We start from the raw sequence: 24,945 nt of genomic DNA on the forward strand, positions 1-24,945 counted from the left end.
TGCTGAGCAACTAGCCTGGAGGTGTGGATATCCTTAATGAATATGGACACACCTCCGCCTTTGGTGTTCCAGTCCAGGTTACATGGCCGAAAAGTGTGGTATGAGTTATAGCCTGGTAGTGCAGGGGTGCTCTCTGGAGCCTTGAACCGGGTCTCAGTCACTGCACAGATATTGATGTTCTCCATTTTAAGGAGTGCCTTGAGTGAGTGCATTTTGAGATTTAGACTTCTAGCATTGAGCAGCATCACCCTCAGTTTTTGCTTGCCTGTTCCTGTTACAGTGGTGAATTTGTCATTTGAACCTTGCCTAAAAAAGGCACTATAAGGGCAGCAAGAACCTTAGCCCGTATCCGGAATCCCAGGGGTGACAGGTGCAGGCCATCTCTGGCAAAGCATCGTGGTCTGTCGACCATGTCATCCCAGGCAGACAGATACTGGATCCCTTTAGAATGGCACCAGAAGCTTAGCCAATTGTTGAAGTCGATCATTTTGTCCTTGTAATGCGGCATCATTCTGGGTGATGGCAGAATGTTACTCAGGGCTAGGGTCATACCTGCCTGGGCTACAAGATCGGAGAGCTCTTCCATGTCTCTTTTCATGGAGTCCAGGGGGAGGTACGTCTCAGCTCATTCACACCAACATGGGCAATGACAGAGTCATATTTGTACTTGTTGTGGAGTGACCTGAGTGCATGGGTTATGTAGCGGATCCTGGCACCCGACAGGCAGCTGACAGTAACCTTCTCCTTGTTTAGCCTGGTGAGTGGGACATCAGTGTTCCTGACTATAGAGTTGCCTATGACTAGTGTGTTGGGTACGTTGTTTTGCCTTATTGGCTGTAGTTGAGTGGCACACTGAGTCTGCAGGCTATGTGTCATTTGGGTTATGTTGGGGGGTGGAGGTTGCTTGCATTTCTGCTTTGGAGGTCTCTGTTGCTTGAGCAGATTATTATTGAGAGCCTCCGCAAATGTTTTTGTGTTTCTATGTGTGGATTTTGGTGGTGTAGATTTAGTGAGAGTATGTGATGAGTGTGGTGTGGTGCAAGTGTTTACCTTCTCCTCTTGACTGTCAAGTTCAGTCTTGATTGGAGAGAGCTTTACCTCCAGTTTGGCTAGATAAGTGCATCTCTCACAGGTTGTAGTGTTGGGTGGTAGGAGGAGAGAGTTGTCTGTGTACATGAGGCAATTTCTACATTGCCCCAAGATGCCCAGATTCATCAGATAGACAGGAGAGAACACTGGGAGCTGACCCTTGGACATGCCTGAATACAAAAACTATTTTCCTCTAGATAAGTGAGGAAAGTGAGTACAAGAGCTGTTTTTCTCTAAGCAAGTGAGGAAAGTAAGTACCAAAACTATTTTCCTCTAGGTAATGAAGAAGGTTGAGTGCTGTAGTAATTAGTAGGTTATTTAGTGCTTACAAGTTCTGAACAAGTGCTGATCACGAATAAGCAAATTCAAGTGCTAAAAGTAAGAATCTGTATCTGGACTAAACTAGTTACAGGAAAGGGGGGAAACAAGTGCAAATGTGGGCTTTTAAATCAGAAAGTTGAGAGAGATGGAAAAACTGCCCAAACGGCCAATAACTACAATTTCTGGGCCAGAACCACTCCTTATGTGGTAGATAGGTTACCTAGTGCTTACCACTCCCACTGATAAGCTAGAAGGCTTCTCCAACACAGAAAGCTTGGGGGGGGGGGGGCCTCAGAAGCTTGCATACAGTCCTGGATACAGCAAATCTGAATCTGGACTACACTAGTTACAGGAAAGGATTTTTTTTTATATATACAGAAAAGTAGCTAAAACAGCAGTCAAAACAATTCAAATGCAGTGCAAGCTAGCACACTTGAGTATGTAGCAATGTTAAACCAAACAGTTTAAAAAATGCAATTAAATTAAAAATGATTAAAAACAATGCAGAAGGAGTCTATTAGGTAGAATGAGGTAAAGAGATGGGACTGGGGGGAGTGTCCCAGATCAACTCTACAGTGGGGGCGGGCAACTGCAAAAACCTCCAAATTTAAACAACAACACAGGAATAGGGAGAGTGGGTATGGGAAAACCAACACCTTCAGCAGAGATCTGAAAAACTATACAGTGAAGCAAAAATAACAGTGCACAACTCTGAAGTCAGCCAGCAATGATATACCCTCTCTTGTACCATTGTTGGTACTTTTCTATTAGTTAATATGGCAGATAAAAAAGGTAGTCCGGATTTAAGAGTTGTTCTGATTGCGGACACAAACTGCCTACTTCTGATGCACACTCTTTATGTGTTTATTGTTTGGGAGCTTCCCATTTATCTGTTGAACCACCTTGTACTATTTGTGAGAACTTTTCTAATAGGACTTTGTTAGAAAGGAAAAATAAGCTGATACTGAAGGGACTTCTAAAATCTCCCTTTTCAGGGGCTATTTCTGGGTCAGAGGTCTCAACCCCTCTTAAAGCCCATAAGAAAATGGATGTTTCTTCTAAGGCTAAATCCTTGCCTTCATCCCCGGCTGGGGACTCTCACCAACCAAAACCTAAAAAGGCTAAAATTTCGGCTCTGGAGCTCTCTGTTAGCCCCAGTGCTTTCGGTGCCCAGACCTTTGGCACCAAGGCCTTTGGCTCATTAGTGATTTTGGCTCCATCCTGTCCTGCAGCCTTCTACATATTGGCACTGAGGGGCTCCTTGGTTCAGACCATTACCACTGTATCGGCACCGACCATTCAGTCGGCGCAGACCTTGATCGTGTCGGCTCTGAGATCTTCCTCGGAACCGAGGCCTTTATTGTTGACTCCAGTTTTTGTCGGTTCCAGCTTTGGCACCGACAACCACTTCGGCACCGATCCCTGTGTCGATGCAGACAATGACATCGGCTCCGATGACTTCTTCGGTGCAGACAACAGTAGTCCAGTCTCTCTCGGCACCGTTGTCCTCGGTGTGGTCAGATGAGATAGGCACCGAGTCTGCCTCTTTTGTGGACAGGCCTGTTTCTCCCTTAGTCTCTGTGAGGTCCACTAGAAGCCTTTCCGAACAAGATATGTTGCGTCTTGTGGACCAGGCATTCTTGGCCAGAGGTGTTCCACCCCTCAGGAACTATCCTTCCTTGGGAGGTGATCACCCATCTTCAAAGACACCTTCTTATTCTCTTCTTTCATTGCCTTTGAAGTCCATGGATATAGTACAGTCTTCCCCTTCTGCGGTTCCCTTTATGGATCTCACTAAGGAACCGCAGTTGCCTTCGTGGCAGGATAGTTTTGCTATGACCCAGGATGTCAGCTGTGACACACATAGCTTGCTGCTCCACAGCCATCCAGAGACTCTGGGTCGACAGGCTGAGCCACTTAGGGGAGGGGTGCCCCCTGTCCTAGACATACACTCCTCTCCGGGTGGACCAGCCTTCCAACTGATGGAGAAGGCTTTCACTGCTGCTAGTGATACTGGACTGTCTATACCTCCGCCCTCCTCTGGTACATTGGTTTCACAAGTTGCACCTAGCGGACACCGGGTGCAAGGGCCTCAGGACATATTCCCTCAGGAATCCCCCTTTCCGTTGTCTTCCCCAGCTTCTCCCGCTGAGGAGGTCCACCAGAAAAGTTCGTCCAAGAGGACGCACATGGACTCCACAGAGGAGTCCCTCACCGAAGACACAGATTTCGATGAGGGGGAAGGATCCCCTCGGTCACCCTCTGAGGTATCCTTTGGTGATATCCTTGAAATCCTGAAACAGAGAGGTGACTACCAGTCCTCTAATCCGACCCCTGAGGAATCTGTGTTCCTGCAGGCCTTTCGCGCCCGGCCCCCTACCTCCTGGTTTACTCCACCTGCTGATGAACTCGTCAAGCACATCGTGCAGCGTGCTTGGAAGACCCCTGATACCGTCAAAGCTATTCCCCGGAGGGCAGATAAGATCTTGTCCCCTCCTGCTTTGGATCCCCATTGGTCCAAAGGTCTTCCTGTAGATGCTTTGGTGGTGGCGGCCGCAACAAAAAAGGATCTGGCAGAAGAAGAAAGCCAGACTGTCCATCTGCTTAACAGAGAGTCCCATGCCCTGGACAGAATAGAGAAGCGCACCTTTGCTTCAGCGACCTTTGCTATCAGGTCCCTGAATTATATGGCACATTTTACCAGGCTTCAAAGGGATCTGGTTTCTGAGCTCTCTGAAACCTTGGCTGGTGCAGTGTCTGATGAGGTCCGTGACAAAGTGGCCTCTCAGCTGGCCACCATTGAGTCTATATCTAACTCCTCTATGTGATTGATATCTCACGCATCAGAAGGAGCAGCTAGAGCGGCGGGTTCAGCTGCGGTCTTGAGACGACACACCTGGATGCACTTGTGCAACTTTGCGGAACCTTTTAAGTCTTCCTTTCTTAATGCTCCCATTGAGCCCTCCTAGTTGTTTAGACCCAAAGTTAAAAGCACACTGGCCAGATGTGAACAGGACGGTAAGACTTCTGCCATAGGTGTCCATTATTCTTCCCCTCAACCTGCTTTCTCCCGAAACTAAAAGAGTGGGAAGATATGGTTCAAGAAATCTCAGGGTCCTTTCCATGACACACAGGCCGAGTTCTCCCCCAGAGGTAAAGGGGGAAACTCACAGGAAAGACACTCCTTTCAGGGCAGAGGGGGACCGCGTAACCAGGGTTCCAGGGATTGTTTCCCTGGTCATTCCTACCAGCGCTCCTGAAGAGCGGCCCAACTCCTTTCCTCTGGAGGGGGTTGGGGGATGTTTCTCCTTGTACCCTTCTGCCTGGCTAACCATTACCACCAATTCTTGGGTACAAAGGATCATAACCAGAGGTTATCATATCCCCTTCGATCTTTGTCCCATCCCTTCAAAAAATCTTCCTGACGTTCTACCCAGTCAAAGGGAAGAAGCAGCACTAGAGATAGAAAAGCTGCTAAGAAAGAGAGTCATCCAAATAGCCCCTCCAGACCAGATAGGATCCGGATTCTACTCAAGACTACTTTTGGTACCAAAGAAAACCGGGGACTGGACACCAATTTTGGATCTGAGTGTATTGAACAAGTTTGTGAGAGTACAAAAATTCTGGATGGTCACTATACAGTCTATCCTCCCGGTTTTAGAAAAAGACGATTGGATGTGCTATATAGATCTTCAAGATGCGTACTACTACATAAAGGTGGACAGGCCATCAAGAAGATTTCTGCGCTTCTGTGCGGGAGCCAGTCACTACCAGTTTAGAGTACTGCCCTTCGGACTCTCTACAGCCCCCAGAGTGTTCACAAAGTGCATGGCAGTTGTCACAGCTCACTTGCAACTTCAAGGATTCCAGGTGTTTCCATACGTAGACGACTGGCTAATTTCCGCCCCCACCAGACATCTACTGGAAAACGCCCTGGCATACTCTCTCCTTGTTGCTGTAAGGCTAGGCATAAGCATAAACTGGCAGAAATCCAGTCTCACCCCATCTCAGTCAACAGAATTCATAGGGGTTATCTTGGGCACAAAGAACTGCAGAGCTGCTATTCCAGAGCACAGAATTTTAAGGATAAAGCAACAATTAATTCCAATCCTTTCAAAGGAAAAATCCACGGCTCACTCGGTTCTACAGCTGTTGGGTTCCATGGCAGCCTCCATCACCATTGTTCCCCTGGCCAGGTTTCACATGAGGCTTCTTCAATGGCTACTGCTCACCCAATGGTATCCTTTTCAGCATCCTCTTTCAGCCATGATTCGAGTAACCCACAGGTGCAAACAGAATTTAAATTGGTGGATGACACACAATCTCTCACAATGGTCTTGCCCCTTCTTCCCCCAGCAACCCAAGGCCACAGTGACCACGGACACCTCCCTGATGGGGTGGGGGGGCTATGTCAGGGACAGACAGTCCAAGGCACTTGGTCCCAACTGGAGGCCCATCTGCATATAAATGTTCTAGAGCTGAGGGTGGTGCTTCTGGCGTTGCAAGCATTCCATCCCCTGCTGCCGTCTGGGACAATTGCGATTCAATCAGACAACATGGCGATGGTCTGGTACATCAATAAACAAGGTGGAACCAAATCTTACCCCCTTTGTCGAGAGGCCATGAGGATATGGCAATGGGCGATGGCTACCAACCATTTTCTTCTAGCAACGCACATTCCCAGGAGTTCCAACGTGATAGCAGACAGACTCAGCAGGTGCATTCTTCAACCTCATGAGTGGTCCCTGAATCCCTTGATAGCGACGGAGAACTTCCACCGCTGGGGCTGTCCTTGCTGCGACCTCTTTGCATCCCCGACCAACTACAAATGCAGCAACTACTTGGCTCTCATTCCCCCTCCGGGACAGTCACCCAGGGACGCTCTAGTCCACGATTGGCCCTCGGGTCTTCTCTATGCATTTCCGCCCTTTCCTCTCATTCCCCAGTTTCTGAAGAAAGCCCAGCAGTTGAAGAGCAAGGTAATCCTCATAGCACCATATTGGCCCCGACAGATTTGTTTCCCATTCCTTTGGCCTCACCTACTAGATCGACCATGGATTCTCCATCCAATCCCGGAGTTGATCTCACACCCACAGAACCTGATTCATCCCAATCTGAACAGCCTGAAGCTAACGGCTTGGCTACTCCAATTCCCTTGATTGCCAGGCAGAATGATCTTTCTTTACCAGTACATGATATTCTCATTGCTTCTCATAAGTCTTCCACTAGAATTACTTATCTGAGCAAGTGGAAAAGATTTACCTGTTGGCTGAAAGATAAACAATTAGACCCCTTTTCAGCACCAGTGTCGATAATACTAGTCTATTTGGCCGACCTGTTTCAATCGGGTCTGTCGGCCTCTACCATTAGAGTTCATTTGGCTGCAATTTCTAATTTTCATGAGGATGTCCAAGATTCCTCTCTTATGTCCCATAAATTGTGCAAGACCTTCATAAAAGGTGTGAATCATCTGAAGCCACCTTTTAGAGAACCTATTCAGCCATGGGATTTATCATTAGTTCTACAAGCTCTGTCAATGGCACCTTTCGAACTAGCCTCTTCTTGCGACCTCAAGTATTTGTCATGGAAAACCTTGTGTTTGGTCGCTATTACTTCTGCCGAACGTATTTCTGTACTTTAGGCTTTATGTATCAAGAGTCCATACTTGATTTTTCATAGAGATAGAGTGTCTCCAAGAGCTAATCCGTCATTTCTGCCTAAAGTGATCTCTGAAATGTCCATTAATCAAGCCATTGAATTGCCAGTTTTCTTCCCCAACCATTCAAACAGAGGAGAGTATTGCCTGCATTCCCTAGATATACACAGGCAAATCCGTTTTTACTTAAACAGGACTAAACCCTTTTGTAAATCTGACCAATTATTTTTGACCTTTTCTGGATGTAGATTAGGATCTGCTGTTGCTAAGGTCACATTAGCTAGATGGTTGAAGGACTGTGTTACCTTTATTTACACACAACGTAATATCTCGTTGCCTGCTACCATGAAAGCTCATTCAATAAGGTCGGTGGCAACTTCTGCTACCTTCCATGCCAGTGCTTCTTTACATGACATTTGTGCAGCTGCAACTTGAACTACGCCTCATACCTTCATCAATCATTACAAATTGGATTTGGCCTCCAGGAGAAGAGCATCTTTCAGTTCTATGGTGCTCAGGAATGTCCTTCCATCAGAGCCTCCCAGGAATAGAGGTAGCTGGGGACTCTGTCCCATGCATAAGGAATGAACGAGGATTAACAGTATCAGATAAAGAAGTTATGTCTTACCATAATGTTCCATCTGTATTGTCGATCCTCGTTCAGTCATTACGACCCTCCCTCCTTGCCCCTCCTGTGGTTTCTAGTGGATCTCACCATCCAATTCTCTTAGGTTATTTGACCAGAGGTAGCCTCTACCTTCTTTAACTTGCAAACTCAATCTGAGGTAACAGGGAGAGGGGGATTGTGGGTAAGAGTTTAGCTCGAGAGTTTGAAGCTGACGTGAGCTTGGAAAATGGCCGGCTCGGTTCCGAGCGCGGAACCGATACCCATGCGTAATGACTGAACGAGAATCAACAATACAGATGGAACGTTATGGTAAGACATAACTTCTTTTTATTGACCTAATCAACCAAAGTAACATTTGATGGAGATACACCTGTTCTGTACATTTTATTATTTTATTTTGTTGTGAGATGTGCTTAGTGAATTCTTATTTGCATTTTTTTGTAGGTCAGGCTACACATTAAAAAAGTAGGAATGTAAGCGAGTGAGTTATCCGCATGACCTAAAGTCATCCAGCAAAAAAGAAGACAAGTAAAATTCATTGTTGTTCTTTCAAAGGACCATGGTTCGATTAACGATTGACCTGATTGCAAAAAGCAGCATCCATGTGAAGAACCGCAGAGATGAACCACTAGAAAACTATCTTAAGAAACTTACACACCTCAACTTTTCTAATAAGAATATTGATGAAATTGTAAGTATAAAGTGGCACAGTAGTTTTACTTAGGTTTTTGAGTAATCTGTATTTCTATATTTAAATACATGAGGTGATGATTCAATTAACTAATAAAATGTACACTGCATATCCTGAAAATGTTTTCTGCATGATTTCCTTTAGTACTGATGTCAACAGCACATACATGGGTGAAAAAAATAATCCGGTGCATTATTCTTTCTTTTTAATATGCTTTTTATTTCTCTGCTGCCACTCACTGTCAACTCTCTTCATAATCATTCAGCCTAGTTGTTCCTCATAAGGTGAGAGACTGTAGTGGAAGCCATTGTCAAGGCAGCCATCAGGATGTTTTCTGATTAGAACTCTATCTCTGCCCCCTGGCAGTTGACATGAAAGCTTGCTACACCTTCCTATGTGGGCCTGCACATTATCACCCACATCCCAAGAAGGCCTCTGTCCAGACGCAACTTAACAGGGCCAAGCATGTCCTGGGTCTTTAGTGCTATATGCCATACACCTCTCTCCAGTAACTTTTCTGTAGTGAGCTGAGCTACCTACTCCCTCTCCAGGATGGAAAGCTGATAGCAATTGTCCACTTCTTTCCCCCTTCTGCACACAAGCCATTAATCGATCTTTGGTCATTTGGCTGCATCATCTGTCTATTCCCAGGAGCAGGGCATATCTGGTACATTCTTTGATGAGAACAACTGACGTTGTATTGTAATCTACTGCATTATAGAATAGATCGATATGAAATCTATAAGAGTAGATTTGATGTGTTACTCATTTACTGTTATTGAATTAAAACTTACTCTGTCTGGTTAAGTGCCACTGCTTTTGAGGAAATTTCTCTGGCTTACTAGTAAGATTAAACATCCTTCTTTCTTTATTTTAAGAACTGTTAGTAATCTTCCTTTTCCAGAAACAGACTAAAACAACTTCGGGCAGTCCTGAATCAATGGCTGGAAATTAAGAATCACATAATCTGCATCAGAATTTCCCTGCTTACCCCACACCCCATTTCAACAAAGTATGAATCCTCTTTGAGAGAGTTCTGCACTTTTGTGGATTTGCCTCAGTCTGCCTCGATATTCCCTGCATCTGCCATTTCACAGTCTTTTTGATGTATGTGAAACTCTTCCCTAAATTCTGCTTCAGAGCACTTTCTTGTATCACATTTTTATAAGTAACTTTTGAAAATGATCAGTTCAGCTTCCCTTCTTTTGAATCACCTCTTCCCAAATTCCTAAAAAAGACTGCAGGAAATATAATGAAGCTTCTCATCTACATCTTACTTACTCCTTTGTATTTGGGTTATAGAAGCACGTGGAAGTCAGTTTCAGTTTTGCCAATGTCCAAATTAATAACCCTTTCAACCCTAAAGAATATAAACCAATCGCAAATAACCCCCACTCACTAAAATATTTGAAAAGTAGGTCTCTACTGAAATTCTGTCACTTTACAGGTATGAAGTCTTGTTGCTGACCCTTATCATAGTTTCGGCACTCTTTAAGTCTTCTCTCCAAACCACAGATAGTATCTTCTAGAACAAACATGCTTGTGAAGCTGTAGTTCACCCCCTTCATTTTTCCAGTCTTTCTTCTCTAGTGATTTTAAAGAAAAAGTAATCTTTGCTATGTTTTCCAACAATGCAACAAGATAAGTCTTGTACAGTCATCTTTTAACAGGATCCAGTCAATATTAATCCACAATAATTAGAGGAAATCCACAAAAAAGGACCTATCACTTTAAATGCAATCACTTTAACAGTGGAAAGTATATTATGTGATAATGCTGATAGGGACCTTTTTTTACTTATTGTTGACCAGGTTAATCCCACTAGATCAATGGCCTCTTTTCAGTTGAGACACAAAATGGTATTCAGACTGACTAGAGAAAATTTGAGCAAGATGCCAAGGAGCTTCCCCTCGTCTTTTGATATGTGTCATGGGATCTTTTATGTTCATTTGAACAACCACCTACTAATGCATATGGGATCTCAGTTTAACATCACATCTGAAGAACAGCACACTAAAGAGTTCAGCACCCTCTAATGTTGCACTACAGTGTCAGTAATGGGAAATTAATCAAGTCAGTCGGGGTGGGAATAGAACCCAGCACCAAAGGTGAGTGTGCTATTTGTTGAGCAACTGACACTGATAAAAACTAGTATCATAGTAGAATACTGGGCTGACTACTCAAGGGGTCATTTTAAGCCTAGCCAAGTTCCCCAAAACAAAATTTGATAGTTTATTGTTCCTGAATGTCTTGTGGAAGGTGTATATTCGTAGGTAGACAAGAAGTTATGAGCTTCCTGTCTGTGGTAGAAACATGAGTAGCAGACCAGTGGTATATTTTGCTGTTCCCATTCCACTGGTCCAGGTACTGCTTGAATAAATACAGGGAAGAACTCTGCTTCACATGGAAGGGAACTGTTCCAGAGGAGGGCAAGCCTCTGAGACACATACCTGTTCCTCCAGCACACCGTATGTTTGTTGCGGGCAAGGTTTAGGTCCCTAGATTGAGTTTTCCTGATGTTAGTTGTCTTCCTTATATTAGTGCTGGATCTGAGAAAGCTCTGTAGACTAAGCATAAGTTACCATTCAACATCCTGTAGGAAACTTAGAGAGAATGATATGAGGTTTAATGCATAGGACTCATTTTCTACTCCTTGTATTTTTTGTGAGAAATCTCATTGGATGCTCCAATTGCTGCATATACCCAGTGAGGTACATATCAAAAGTGGCGTTGTTCTCACTGATAAGTGTTATGAGAGCAGAGAACAACAGGACGGTGCCTTGATACCATACCTTTAGTTAAAGTTTTGAAACATGGAATAATTTTCATGCCAGATTTCTGTCTATATTTGTTTCCAAATCCCTGACTGCAGGGTCTACTCTCAGGGGTGTATTATCAATGTGGTAGATGGCAGGGCGGGGCCTTCTTGCAGAAAGATACTATGATGCACTTCTTAACATTGTGTTTTAGGCCAGGACTCTGGCACCAGTTATTAGATTGTATCAGGCCCTTTTGGAAGATATTAGTATCTTGTGGGGACTTGATGACTGCTCCCAGTTTGCAGTCGTCTGCACTCTTCGTCAATCAGAGGCCCTTGACATTAGCCTTGACTTTGAGGAAATAGGTGCCAAACAGCAGTGGCCAAAGCACTAAGCCCAGGGGGAACCCACTAGTAATTGGCCTTTTTGTGTTGATAGATTCACTGTTCTAACTTCTTAGGTCCTGTCAGTAAAGTTTAGTAAACAAGACCTGCCCTTGACAAACCTGAACTGATTAGGTTCCAGTGTTTGTAGATTAACTATGTCATAATTTATGATATCCGTGATTATCCTGTCCATAGCCTTGCACAACAGACTCACCAGGCTAATGGGTTGGTAGTTTCATGGGTCCATGGATGGGACGCCGTTGTTCAATGGTGTAACAATTGCAGTCTTCCATTCAAGTACAGTGCCCATTTGGATGGTGTGGTTGAATAGCGATTTTAGTGAGACTGGTAGTTCATGTTTCATGCTATTAAGGAGGCATCCTGTGATATTATGCAGTATTCTTGGCCTTGGAGAGGACATTGAGGACCTACTTTCTAGTGATGGTTGTTGGCAATGAGATGGATGTCAGAATTTCTTGAGGAATATCTGGGGGTAGGGGTGAGGGGTAAAGTTTGAACCAAATTTGCCAGCCAAGACATTAGCTGCATCTTCTGGTTCCATGTAAGTGGCACCATTTACAATTAATTTGTTACAATGTTGTTCATTGTCTTTGAGGTTTTGGATCTAACTGAAGAAAGCCTTGTAGTTGTCCTTGACCTGGGTGGCTATTTGTACCTCAAATTTGGCTTTTGTGGACTTTATTAGCCCTCTGTGTTGCTTGTTTAGAATGATGATTGAACTTTTACCTTGTTGCCCCTCTTAGTTTTTGCCATGAGTTTCTTCCATTTGTTGTGTAGCCTTTTAATGCTGAAATTCCACCAGGATGGCTTTTTTATGCACTAGCCCTGTGCTTACTTTGGTTTGATGCAGCAGTTTCTGTACAACTGTTGATATGTTTATACATAGTGTCTGTGAATGTTTTTTATAGGCAGCAATATTCTCAGGGTTAGGGTGGCTTGAAATTTATATAAGGTGTCACTTATTAGTGTGAAGTTTGCCTTGGGGTAGTTCTTAAAAGCTCTTGGGATTCCATGTGTCCTGGTTTTACATTTACCTCAGAGGAGACATCTTTATGATCTGACATGAGTAAGAGGACATTACATTTGGGGGGGGGGTGCAGCTTTCTATCATGTTTGTGAGGACCATGTCAAGGATATTTGAGCCCCTGTTAGGTGTATGAATTAGCTGGTCACAAAGACTAGGAATCTGTGGGCCTGTATGCTGGGGGTTGTGTATGATTCCCAGTTAATATTGGGGTAGTGTGGGAGTGTGTCGAGTGCCTTTAAGTGTTGTGGCTTTCCTGGGTCGTTGAGGGGGACCTATAACTTGCAAGGATATGGTATGGGACCTTATTTTTGGTGATTTGGGAGTGGAGAAGCTCTTGTCTGTCATGCTGATGAACCAGCCTTGCGTTGTGTTTATTTTAATGTATAGAATAGCTAGTGTAAATGTGTAGAAAGTGTTGTAGCCTTGCACTTCTGGGGTGCTGTCTTTTAAACCATATCTTAGTGCTTGCACAGACATCTACATTCTCCAAGATGAGGAGAGCCTGCAGGGAGTGGAGGTTTTTGTGCAGACTCCTGGCATTGAGCATTAACACCTTCATATTTTCCTGGTTTGGTACAACTTTGTTGGAAGGTTTATCTGGTTGGCAGTGCCTAAAAAAAGGCAGTATGGTAGTGGAGAAGGTTTTAGCCAATATTGAAAATCCCAGTTGGGAGACATGCAGACCATTCTTGGTAAAGTAGAGTGGTCTGTCGACCATGTCCACTCAGCTGACAAATATTGTACCCCGTTCAAATGATACCATATGTATTTTCTGGTCTTTTTGTGGCATCATCCTAGGAGAAGTTAGAATGTTGCTCAATAATAGGTTTATACCAGCCTGAGACACATAGTCCGAGAGGTCATCATCATCACCCACGTGGATTATGACTGACTCATACTTGTACTTGAGGTTAAGTGACCTGATTGCATGAGTGATATGATGGATCCTGGCCCCCAATAGTCAGTTGACAGCTGATTTGTCTGGTGAGTTGCATGTCTGTGTACCTCAATATTGAGTCTCATATGACCAGAATACTGGGTTGTGTAGTGATATGCCTTATGGCTTTAGAGGTTGAGACACCATGGATTGTGGCAATGTGTGTGTGTCTTGTTGAGCATTCTTTTTGTGGAGTGCTGTTGAGGTTGCTGAGGACTTTTTATGTGTATGCAATGTCTGGGAGGTCTTTGTGATATGGACAGATTAAATATAAGAGCCTCAGCATGTATGGGTCTGTGTGACTGATCTGTACTATGTGAGGTGGGTGTCATGTGTGTGTGTGTGCTACTGTGCACCTATTTGTCAGTGTGGGTACTTGTAGGTGAGAGATTTTCCTCCAGTGACATTGTATAACTACATCTTTTGTGTACCTTATTTGTATGTTCGAGGAGTGGGTGGTTATCAGTATACATGAGGCAATTGTTGCTTTGCCTCAGAATGCCCATGTCCACCAGGCCAACTACCGAGATAGCTGGGAAGTGAATGTCTATAGCTTTGGATCCTAGCTGCATATCCTACAGGGTGATAGTGCAAGGTAGGTTCACAGCTGACTAGCTTGGTTGTTGTAGAACTGTGGATTACTAACAAGACTGCCTAAAACTGCCTAGGGTCAAGCTTGACTGTTGAGTGCTTCTTGGCATGCAGACTAGCCACTCGGTGCACAAACTAGCTGCTCAGTACACAACTAGGGATTCAGGAAATTAGAGAGGTAGTGTTGTATGGGAACATTTTTTAATTCTTGATGTCTGCTTTCACACAGGGCACTACCAACTGCCACTGCAGCACGGAGCAATGACACATAAACACAATGACTTTATAAAGGCAGAAACAAAACTCAAATAAGCAAACTACCCTCTGGCTAATAGCAAGCAGGCATTTGGAGGTTTCAAACAATACATCCCAGTTCAGAAGTGACCTGGCAGCTCCCTACTGCCACTAGGAAGCAGACCAAAGACTTCCTAATGTAAAAACACTTTTCGGACACTTAAGAGTGCAGAAACAACAGATTAAGGCTAGAAGCCAAACAAAAGGTGCAGAAAATCAAAGAAAATTGCCATGGCAAGAGTGCAGTGCACTGATAATTTCAAACCAAGAATAAGGTCACAGTAGTTAATACACAGATTAGTGATACAGTACTAACAGATTTTCAGATATTTCAGTACTTTGCAGTAAATTTACAGTAAATGTACATGTCTGGCTGGGTTTGGATGCAGCCCAACAAACACTTGCAATGTACTAGCAATAACAGCTAAAAAGCATGTTTAAAGTCAAAACTTTTCTTCAAAAATGTTGCATTTTATCAGCAGAACTTTAAATATTTGAAATACATTGGAAAACAGTATTTTTAGGCACTTATCTGTCAGTGGATTGAGCTGGATGCATAAAAAACTCTGGAAACAGTATTACTCACAAATATCCAGCTACTTTGCAGTGTAAACGTTGGCTGTGTAAGTGATTTGGTCACATTGACTAATGTTGATGTGACACCCTAGACCCGTATAAAAATGGGGAAAAGGGGGGAACTGATGATAGTGCTCTATAAGAAACACACTGAAAAAGACTGGGCTCTTTCAGGCTAAAATCCTTATAACATGACCTAACAAAATGTTAATATTTTACCTAATGTAGTTATGTGGTTATTTCCCACATCAGTAAAAGAGGTCTTATTCACTAATTATAACACTTACATATATCTAGTAATTTCATTAATATGCACTCATGATAAACTGCATCACCAGTGTGTGACAACCCATTCACCTTAGTCTAAAGTGTCTTGTCGCAGCTTAATAGGTAGTGCAGTGCTTGACCTGTTTTCCACACACAACCCACGCTGGGACATCATCTCTCTTGTCACCCTCAAAATAAAAAAGAAATCCTCATTTTTTACAGTGTCTAATTCAGCTAAGTAGTGCAACATACTTAATCTGAGCTATACACCTGGGACAGACTGATGTTTTTCTGGACATGAACATGGTTAGTTACTAGGATTACAGTCCAAGAAGCCATTGAGAAGCCACTCCATATTCCTAGTTGCCCATAAACTCTGTCTGGTTAAGTGACTTGCTCAAGGTCACACAGTAAGCAAATGAGGTCAAGGCTTAGAACTCCTCCCACTGCCTGTCTGTGAGAGAGAAAGATCAATCACTTGGCAGGACCAAAACAACTCTTCACACTCACAGACAGGATCCTTTCAGTTTTCTTGTGCCAGTCAGAGAAAGATCACTTAGGATATTGCTTCTCATTCTGGGTGATATGAGCTGCAGAGCTCAGATAAAAAAAAAAAAAAAAAAAAAAACTTCTTTTGGGTTTTATTTCCTCCCGCTGCCTTTTTTTCAGTGCTGGAATAGTGTATTCTGCTGATTTGCTTAGTGTGTGTGTGTGTGTGTGTGTGTGTGTGTGTGTGTGTGTGTGTGTGTGTGTGTGTGTGTGTGTGTGTGTGTGTGTAAAATTTGTATTTGGGATATGGATGCCATTTTGTTTGTGAAACATTTCTGAGAGGATTTTTGTAGACTGTTTCTGTTTATGTTATGTTAAAAAAGAGCCTTTATGTATTTATATTGGGGGTCTGTATAATGTGTTTTATTGTACTTTGTGCTTTATGCTGGGTTACTGAAATTGCTCTCTTGTTTTCACAGTACAGTATTCAGTATAGTTTCTCTATAGAAATAGACTTCAGTTTGCTATTTAGAGGGTTCTTTGTGGGATTTGTTCATTTGTTACTAGGCTAACTGTGCAACCAGTAGTTCATATTGATCTGACTAGGTTTTTGCCCCCTGTCTTGATGGATTTAGGTTTGGCATTCAGCATCTTCCCCTTTTGCAACTAAAAAATGAAAGAATAAATAAAAAAATATGCCTCAACCTATGGCTTGTGATTCTGCAGAAGCCTTAGCCTCGGGTAGGCTATGGGACCACTCTCCTTCTATTACCTCCAGGTCCCCTGGTATGGTTGTAGTATCACAACTGTGCATGACATGAGAGTCAGACACATCCTCTATGGTTGTACCATTGCTGGCTTCAGAAATGGGAGAACCAAACACTTCAGTGCAGGGGAAGTTAAGGGTGCAGAATCTGTTGCCAGTATTGATATGTTTCTCCCTGGGAATTTTTCCACTAGTGTAGTGAATGCTAAAAAGAGACGGAAGACGTACCAGGTGGTAGGACAGTACTGCCTGGCTGTTTTCCCATCTGGGATGGTAGCTATGGCTAGATCCATTGTTCAGGCAGTTGATTATGGGGTGCATACCTAGGTTATCAGTAACCCTGGCACTTCCACCTCTGGTCAGTCTGCTATGGATCATCTTTCTGAAGGGATCCTGAGTTAGATCGATCATTTTCCTCTAAAGACAGACTGGTACAGGTACCCAAACAGATGTTTTCTTTTTTTCCCAAATGTTGAGCAGATGTATTCAACTGGGAGCAATCATTGGCTGCATCTGAGATTAACAAGGTTTATGATCTCTTGTAGAATGAGACCTTGGACATCGAGACCTTTCTTTCCTCTGTTGATCCCAACATTAGAAGATGTCTTCATGAAGGCTTGTAGTTCTCCACTGGTTATTGAGGCTTTGCCTAAGAAAGTGTTTAAGAGATTTAGGGTATGCTCTGCATTACCTGGCCTCCAAGCCCCTTTGTTTGTGTCCCCAGTGACTTTTTCTAATAAGACCATCTCTTCTTTTAACCCAGTCTCTCAAGATAAACTAGGCAAATGGCTAGAATCTCAGGAAAGGAAGCTGGTGCAGTACAGCACAGTAGCTTTTAAGGTGTTTAAGTACCAGTGTTTTAATGTGGAAATTTATTTTGAGATGCATGTACAGTTTATATGAATTTGCTTCATTGTTGTCTGCAGAGCAAAAGGTTTATGTTAGATATTGTTTTCAGTGTTTCCCAGTTGCCAGAACATGCTTTAAAAAGTGCCTTGGAAGGGGCTGATACTATTTCTAGAAATGCAACATTGTCAGTGGTGATTAGGTGGTATGCTTGTTTGCAGTCCCAGAATTTTTCTAATGAGTTAAAAAAATGAGATTTTGAATCCCAGTCTTGAATCTGATTGTGAGCTGGACACAGCAGCTAATCACATCCTTAAACACCATGATGACAGAGCTAAATTGATGCAGTGGGCATTGAAAATGTTTTATTCTCCCAAGTTCTAATCCTTTAAGCAGGATAACTTTCAGATGCCTAACTAACAAAAGTCCCAACTGAACAACCACCTATGAACCTATAAATGGCAGGACGACAACTCCTCCAAGCCAAAAAAGAAGGGTTAATTTCCTATAACAGATACCCCCCACCTACTTGTGTCTGTGCTGAGGCATGGCACTTGTTTTTGTCAAATCCCCCGAAAGGGTGCCTCGTCTCTCAAGTTAGCTCCCAACAACGCAGCCTGGCCATCAGCAGTTTCCGACAAATGGGGGCTAGAGTCATAGAACCGGTCTCTCCTTTGGAAAGAATGAGAGGTTTCTACTCCAGAATTTTCTTGGCTCCCAAAAAAGACCAGTTGTGAAGACTATTATGTTTGTCAAGGTCTCCAAGTTCAAGATGTTCACCCTGCAGACAATGATTCCTCTGTTGCTGGACAACTGCTTTATGGTGACCCTGGACTTAAAGGATACCTATCATCATTTCCCCATTGCTCGTTGCTTCAGGAAATATCTTAGATTTGTTGTGTTTGGTTCACTGTATCAGTATTGTGTATAGCTGTTTGGGCTATTCATTGCACCATGAATGTTTACCACATGCCCACTGTCTGCTTCTGGCCATTCACATCTTTTTGTACTTGGAGAACTTGCTGATCTATGTAGAGTCAGCATCCATATGTTTGAAATCACTAGAGAAGATCTCAACCTAACTCTTCCATGTAGGGTTCAATTTGAACATACAAAAGTTGTGTCTGACACCCTTGCAAAGACTCATCTTTATGGGTTACTTAATTGACTCCAAGAGAATGGCCTTTCTGCCCAAAAGACAAGGTCATGTCGTACTAGACTATGTTTCTGGAATTCTCAAAAAGGAATGTTGCCTTGGGGAGAGAATTCCTAGATTTTCTTAGACTGACGGTGTCTATGATTCTCATGGTATCACTGGTCTGTCTTCACATGAGAAAAATTCAGTGGTATGTCTGAAATTATTAGACCTAGCACCTTCATTCCCTAGAATCCCATTTGCCAGTGCTGCTTTTCATCAGATGAGAATTACAGTGGTGGAGAGAACAGTTGAGTATCATTCCAGGGTTTCCTTTCTCCATGCCAGTACAATATGTCCAGATAGATTTGTCTGACTTCCCCTGGGGAACTGTGTCATTGGGGATGTAATGCAAGCCATTTGGGCACCCAAGCATGCATGGAAATACAGCAATATTAAGGAGCTGTTGGCAGTGATTATGCCTTGGAAGTCCTTCATCACCTTTGGAATCCTAGTCCTCTTCCTCAACAAACAAGGGGGTATGACGTCTTACCCTCTGTGCCAGTTGGAATGATAGCTTGGGAGTGAGCTTCTCAGTATTCTGGTCTTCAGGCATCATACCTCCTGTCAGAGTAGAACATTGAGGCACACAGATTAAGCAGATCCTGGGCAGACCCACAGGAGTGGAAAATCAAGGCAGTGGTGTTCCAGGATTTAGTCCAGATGTGGGGAATGCCTCATATAGATCTGTTCACCTCCTTTCAAAACAAACAGCTGGAGAATTCTGCTCCAGACATCCTTACAACCATGCTTAGAGGACAGACACTTTCCCTTTCCTTGCGTTTCCACCATTTCCACTGATTCACAAAGTACTTGTTAAAAGTTCAAAGGTAAATACCAAAGATCGTTGTGGTGACCCCCTATCAGCCCAGGCATTTTTTTTATTTAAAACAACCTCTTATTAAACAGTTTTATTGAATTATCACTTGTGACATTTACATTTATATAAAAGTAATCAAAATGTATTGACAAGTTCACGTTTACAAATATTATAATTCACATATATTGCTGTCCCCCTGCCTAAACCATTCAGGTAGGTTTTTTCCTTTGGTTTATTTATTTTTTTATTACATTTTTGAACTTTTAAAAGTTCGATCATATGGTGTTGGCTGTATGACTTTCGAACTTTTAAAAGTGAGATTATGTAATATAGATTCGCCAACTCACCACACTCGCAGAAAATATGTTCCCAATTACCTCTTTCTTCATCGTCACACCTCCAACATTTGCTGTCTACCTAAGGAAAAAATCTCTGGAGTCTAATTGGGGTATAAAAATATCTGTGTAAACATTTTTAAGCAAAAATCCTAGATCTTCTAGATTTTGTAGCATATTTGGGTGACATACATATATCCTCCCATTATTTCTTTGTGAATTGCTTATCCAGTCTCTCTTTTCAATCCTTTCTAACCTCCTCTGATTGATTCTTATAGTTATCATGCAATATTTTATATGGTGTACTAATTCTTCCTTTTTAATGGCAGCGTCTGTTCTAGATTCTACTAAAAACTCTTCCCGTGCTGGTCTTTTGTTTAGGACCCCCCCCCATTTCCTTCTTTTTGCTTGTATTCTGATATCTATCATTGATAGGGAAGGCAATCTCTAACCTGCACTCCAGATACATTCTTGGCATCTTCCCATTCTGTTATCTTTCCCTCGCTAGTTATTTGTTCCCATTACTTTGGTTCCTTTGCCAATTTTCTCCAATGAATTCCAGCCCTCTCTTAATCTATTGTCTATATTGCTAATTGCAGTCATTGCTATTGGCAGAACCTCTTTTCTCCATTCCTTTGTTGACTTAGTTCTTAGGATACTTTCTGCTGCTTTATGGATATAATATTTTGTGTGATTGTTATTCTCCTTAAAGGCCTACAACCAAAATCCCAGTCTCTCCTTGTTTGTTGAGCCCCCCCCCCCCGTTTCATCATTATCCTTTTCCACTTTGAATTATAGTTTTCTGCTTGTACTATGTATAGGAGCTTCAACTGTGTAACAATGAAATACCCCTTCAAATCAGATAATCCCAATCTGCCTTGTTCTACTGGAAGAATCAGTTAATCCCACTTGACTCTTGCTGTCTTCCCCTCCCAGATAAAGTCCTTCAGCTCTTTATTAATTGCTATCTACAACTTCTCCTCTGGTTTATAAAAATATATGCCTGACCTGTGTATAAGACTAATGGGACTAAAAACATTTTAACTGCTTGTATCTTACTATCCATATAACAAAGCTTCCATTTTCTCAGTTTTTGTATTATCTTTTGTTTGGTCTCTTCCCACATATCCTTAGCTGCCACACCACAATCAGTTTTAATCCATACTCCTAAATACTTAATTTTGTCATGTCCCCATAAATATGGATATTGCTGAACCAATTTATATATGGGTACATAATTTATCGCTATTGCTTTTGTTTTAACTTCATTAATTTTGTTTGCTGAAAAGATTTGAAATGGTCTCAAAATGTTCTACAGCACTGTAACATGTCTTTCTGATTTTGTCAGGTATAAAATAATGTCATCTGCAAATAGAGCCAGCTTTTCTTGACTAACATACTAATTATATCCTTGAATTCCTGAGTCCCTTATTGTCATTGTCAGTGGTTCTAAATATAATGCAGATAACAAAGGGGAAAGAGGACACCCCTGCCTGTTTCCTCTGCTCTAGTAGAAATTATCAGAGAGGACCACACCCACTTTAATTTTCACCTCTGATCCCTCATATATCCTCCTAATTAACCTTATATATTTTTTAGGAAATGCAAATGCTTCCATTTCCCTGCTGATATGGTCTCAGCTTACTCTGTCAGATGCATTCTCTGCATCAAGACCTAATAACAACAATGGTAATTTCTTACATTCTGCTTCCCTGTGGATCATCACTGTTCTGTTAATATTGTCAAATGTATGCCACCCCTCCACAAAACTACATTGATCCATATCTATCAATTCTGGCATTACTTTTGCCATTCGTTTAGCCATTATAGACATGAACACTTTATAATCATGGTTTAGTACTAAAATGGGCCTGTATGAAGCTGGTTCTGATGGATCTTTACCCTCTTTAGGTATTACAGCTACCACTGTTTTCTTCCAGCATGTTGGCACTTCTTCTCCTCTTAAAATACTATTAAACAAAACCTTGTAGATCTTTATCAGTTTTTTCCCTCCTAGCTTCCAAACCTCCACAGGAATACCATCTGTTCCTGGGGACTTTCCTGTAGATTGGCTATACATCACAATTTTTATCTCATCTCTTCCTATCCTAGCAGTTAGTAATTGAGCCTCATCTACCTCTAACCTTGGCACATTTAAGTCTTCCATAAACATTTCCATTTGTATCTTTTCTTGACTTTACATAGACATTCATAGAATTTCCGAAGTACTTCTAATACCTCTACAGGATCTCTTGTTACCTTCCTTGTTATAGGCTCCCTAAGCTTGGTGACAACTCTTTCTTTTTGTTGCCCAAGTCATTGTCCTTAAAGTTTTTGTACTCTAGTGTTATTATCAAAAAACAGTTGCTTAACAGCAATCTTTCTAAACTCTTGTATATTATCAAGGTAATCCCTTATTTTCTGCTTAGCATTCTGCAGTTGATCCTCTTCTTGTTCTGTGAGATTCCCCCTATTTTTATTTATTTATCATTTTGTTGACCGGGAAAGTCCAACTAGGACAGAGCCTATTTTCAGAGGTGGCCTGGTGAGAAACACTGTAGGCGCATGTCTTTGGATTGTGGTTGGAAACCGGAGTACCGGGAGGAAACCCACGCGAACACAGGGAGAACATGCAAACTCTGCACAGAAGGTATCCTAGCCGAGAATTGAACCAGAGAACCTCTTGTTGTGAGGTGAAAACGTTAACAGCTGTACCACTGCGCCGCCCGCAATACTTTACCATTTGTCAGTCCGTCTAAATAATTCTTGTTACTTCTTAACCATAGCTCCCTTTCTTTTATTTCCACCATATTTTTAAACTCCACCTTAATTTTATCCCACTCCCTAGCTATATTTTCAGAAGTAATTTCTGTCCTTTCGAATAGCTCCTGAGTAATCTCGACTGCCCATTCCTTAAGTTCCTCTCTTTTCAACAGATAGGTGGGAAAGCGCCAGTATGTCATTTTTATTTCATTATCCTGTGCTTTTATTTTAGTTATTATTATTATTGGACCATGATCTGAAATAGTTATTGGGTGTGTATAAAGACTTTCAGTTAAATGCATATGTTCCTGTAAAATGTAAATTCTGTCTAGCCTAGCACAGTTTTTATATATTGGGGAATAATATGTAAATTCACTCTGAACTCCTGTTACTGAATTTGCATCTTCCATGCCAAGTATTTTCATAAATTTCTTCAAAAATCTACCCTCCTTTGTTATACTTTCCCTTTTTGGCCCCCAGACACACCTTCACTGCTGCAAATCAAATTCCAGGGGTTCCAGCATGTAGATCACTAGACAATTGCCTGTGAGCTACAATGCCAACATCAGAAGGCTGCAGCACCACTAGACTGTAGAGCAGTGCGGCCAAAAGACAGGTAGACTGTGGGAATCCACACAGCAGTGTAAACCATCACATCGAGACAGTCCCTAAGAAAACTAAGCTGGCTGTTTCCTGACAGTGGAAACAGCCACTATAGGAAACAGCCACTGCAGACAAGCAATCATCAGAAAACAGCAAGATAACTAGGACAAAATAATAAATGAAAGAAAAGCAGCATACCTGTAAGTCACACATGCACACAAATCCCCAAACACTCTCCTTAGTGAAACCTTGCTGTGTTAAGCTGCAAGATGGGAATAACACTGTCGCTAAGTAATTACAACCAAAGAAGCTGCAGCTGATCGATACAGAAGCACATGCATGCTCTTATATTAAACACTCTTTCACTGGCATCTTTGCAACGTACATAAAGTTATCTGTTGGGGCCTCACTATTGCATAGCATGTATTCAAATATTTAATGGAAATAACTGTATTCCACATGTATCTGAAAGCCAGCAGCACAACAGGAGTGTGTCCTTCAATGTATAACTTGCAGATGACAACAGACATGCCTAAGACATATCCCCTGAATCCCAAGTGCATCAATAAAATAATTTTATCACTGCTGTACTACTCCTTATACATGACATGCCCGCATCCATATCTGCTGGTATCTTAGCAGTGGCCGAAGTGTGGCAGGTTTAAATATAACAACTCTGGCTGTTAAAGACTACCTAACTAACAGCAGAGAAGCAACCACTGTGGAAAGTAACACTGGCACATAGAGGATGCAGAGTACATATGGCACACACAGGAATATAAACCCACCTCCTCACCTTCCACAGCAGATCATAGACTACTGAAGCAGTATATGTGTAACATGGGGTTAGGCAAACCCATCCCATGGCTACTGCGGATGGGGTATACACATATGCAGAGGCATGTAGGCAGAAAAGGGTGCTATACAAGGAAACATCCCTAAGTAATGTCTGTATCTGAAAATGAGATTGGGAACTTTACTCTGATTAGTCAAGACAGACAGCAGGGAGTTATAGGGAACCTGTGCAGTAAATGCAGTGTCAGTGGTGTTAGCAAGCTGGTTAGACACCTACTGGATTGCATATCATTGTCTGTCTCAGAGCTGTGTGAATTGGACATGTAGCTTATCTAGCAAGGAATTGTGTAACAGCATGGAGTGCATACTGCTACAAATATCCCACTGTGGCAGACAGCACTTGCTAGGGATCTCACACCACAAGGTGATGTACTTCCAGATACACACAGTCAGATAGTGGCCTATACCTGAGCGGCAGTCAGGTGCTCTGCCCTGCTACACTGGATAGGATGGATGCAGAGAGGGTCTCTACAAGTGCTGTTAATATGATGGGTACTGTATACGAGTACAGCCAAGGTCAGCTTGGCAACAGATATTGGACAGTTCCCAGCCAACGAGGCAAGCCGATGCTAGTAGTGGAGGGATACCCATACCATTTAGAGTGTGAGGTGCTAGCCAAACATTACTGGGCATGCATCGAGTGGAGAATAAAGGACGGCAGAGGCCCAGCTATCACTGTTCTCCAGGAGGAGTGGGAAGAACTGCAGAAATCTCTGCCAGACCAGCATGGGCCAGATGCAACCAATGCTCCAAGTGGCTATGCTACATGCAGAAATATGGCAAAGGGCAGGAAACAACAGTGAGTTGCCTAGTCTTGTTATGCAGAGTGTCCTTGGCATGGCGGATGACATTGTGCTACAAGAGATGCCTTGCTGTGCCACCCTCCATCGTACCTTTACCAGAATAAGGCAGAGGGCACGGGCATCCATGTCCATACCCCCGGAAACCTTAGTGGATATTGATCTCAGTCAGTACCCACTCCGTAGTGGTAGCTTTATCCGATGAAGAAAGTTGGATATGGATGGGAAGG

The 24,945-nt window shown here is 42.6% G+C and overlaps 1 protein-coding gene across 5 annotated transcripts in view; it reads left to right on the top strand.

Moving 5' to 3' along the window:
• The window catches only part of PPP1R42 (protein phosphatase 1 regulatory subunit 42), a 1,899,850-nt gene that overhangs the window by 86,861 nt on the left and 1,788,044 nt on the right, over positions 1–24,945 (top strand). For 3 of the 5 annotated variants that reach the window (XM_044067170.1, XM_044067169.1, XM_044067165.1), the window contains exon 2: positions 8,139–8,385. In XM_044067170.1, coding sequence (XP_043923105.1) covers positions 8,254–8,385 — 132 coding nt within the window. In that variant the 5' untranslated portion in view covers positions 8,139–8,253. The remainder of the gene's footprint in view (positions 1–8,138; positions 8,386–24,945) is intronic. The other 2 variants (XM_044067167.1, XM_044067166.1) reach the window with 2 other exon arrangements.

This window comes from Protopterus annectens, chromosome 3.part1, assembly GCF_019279795.1.
Source record: "Protopterus annectens isolate FY-2018-M chromosome 3.part1, PAN1.0, whole genome shotgun sequence".
In the NCBI taxonomy this organism is placed as follows: Eukaryota; Metazoa; Chordata; order Ceratodontiformes; family Protopteridae; genus Protopterus; species Protopterus annectens.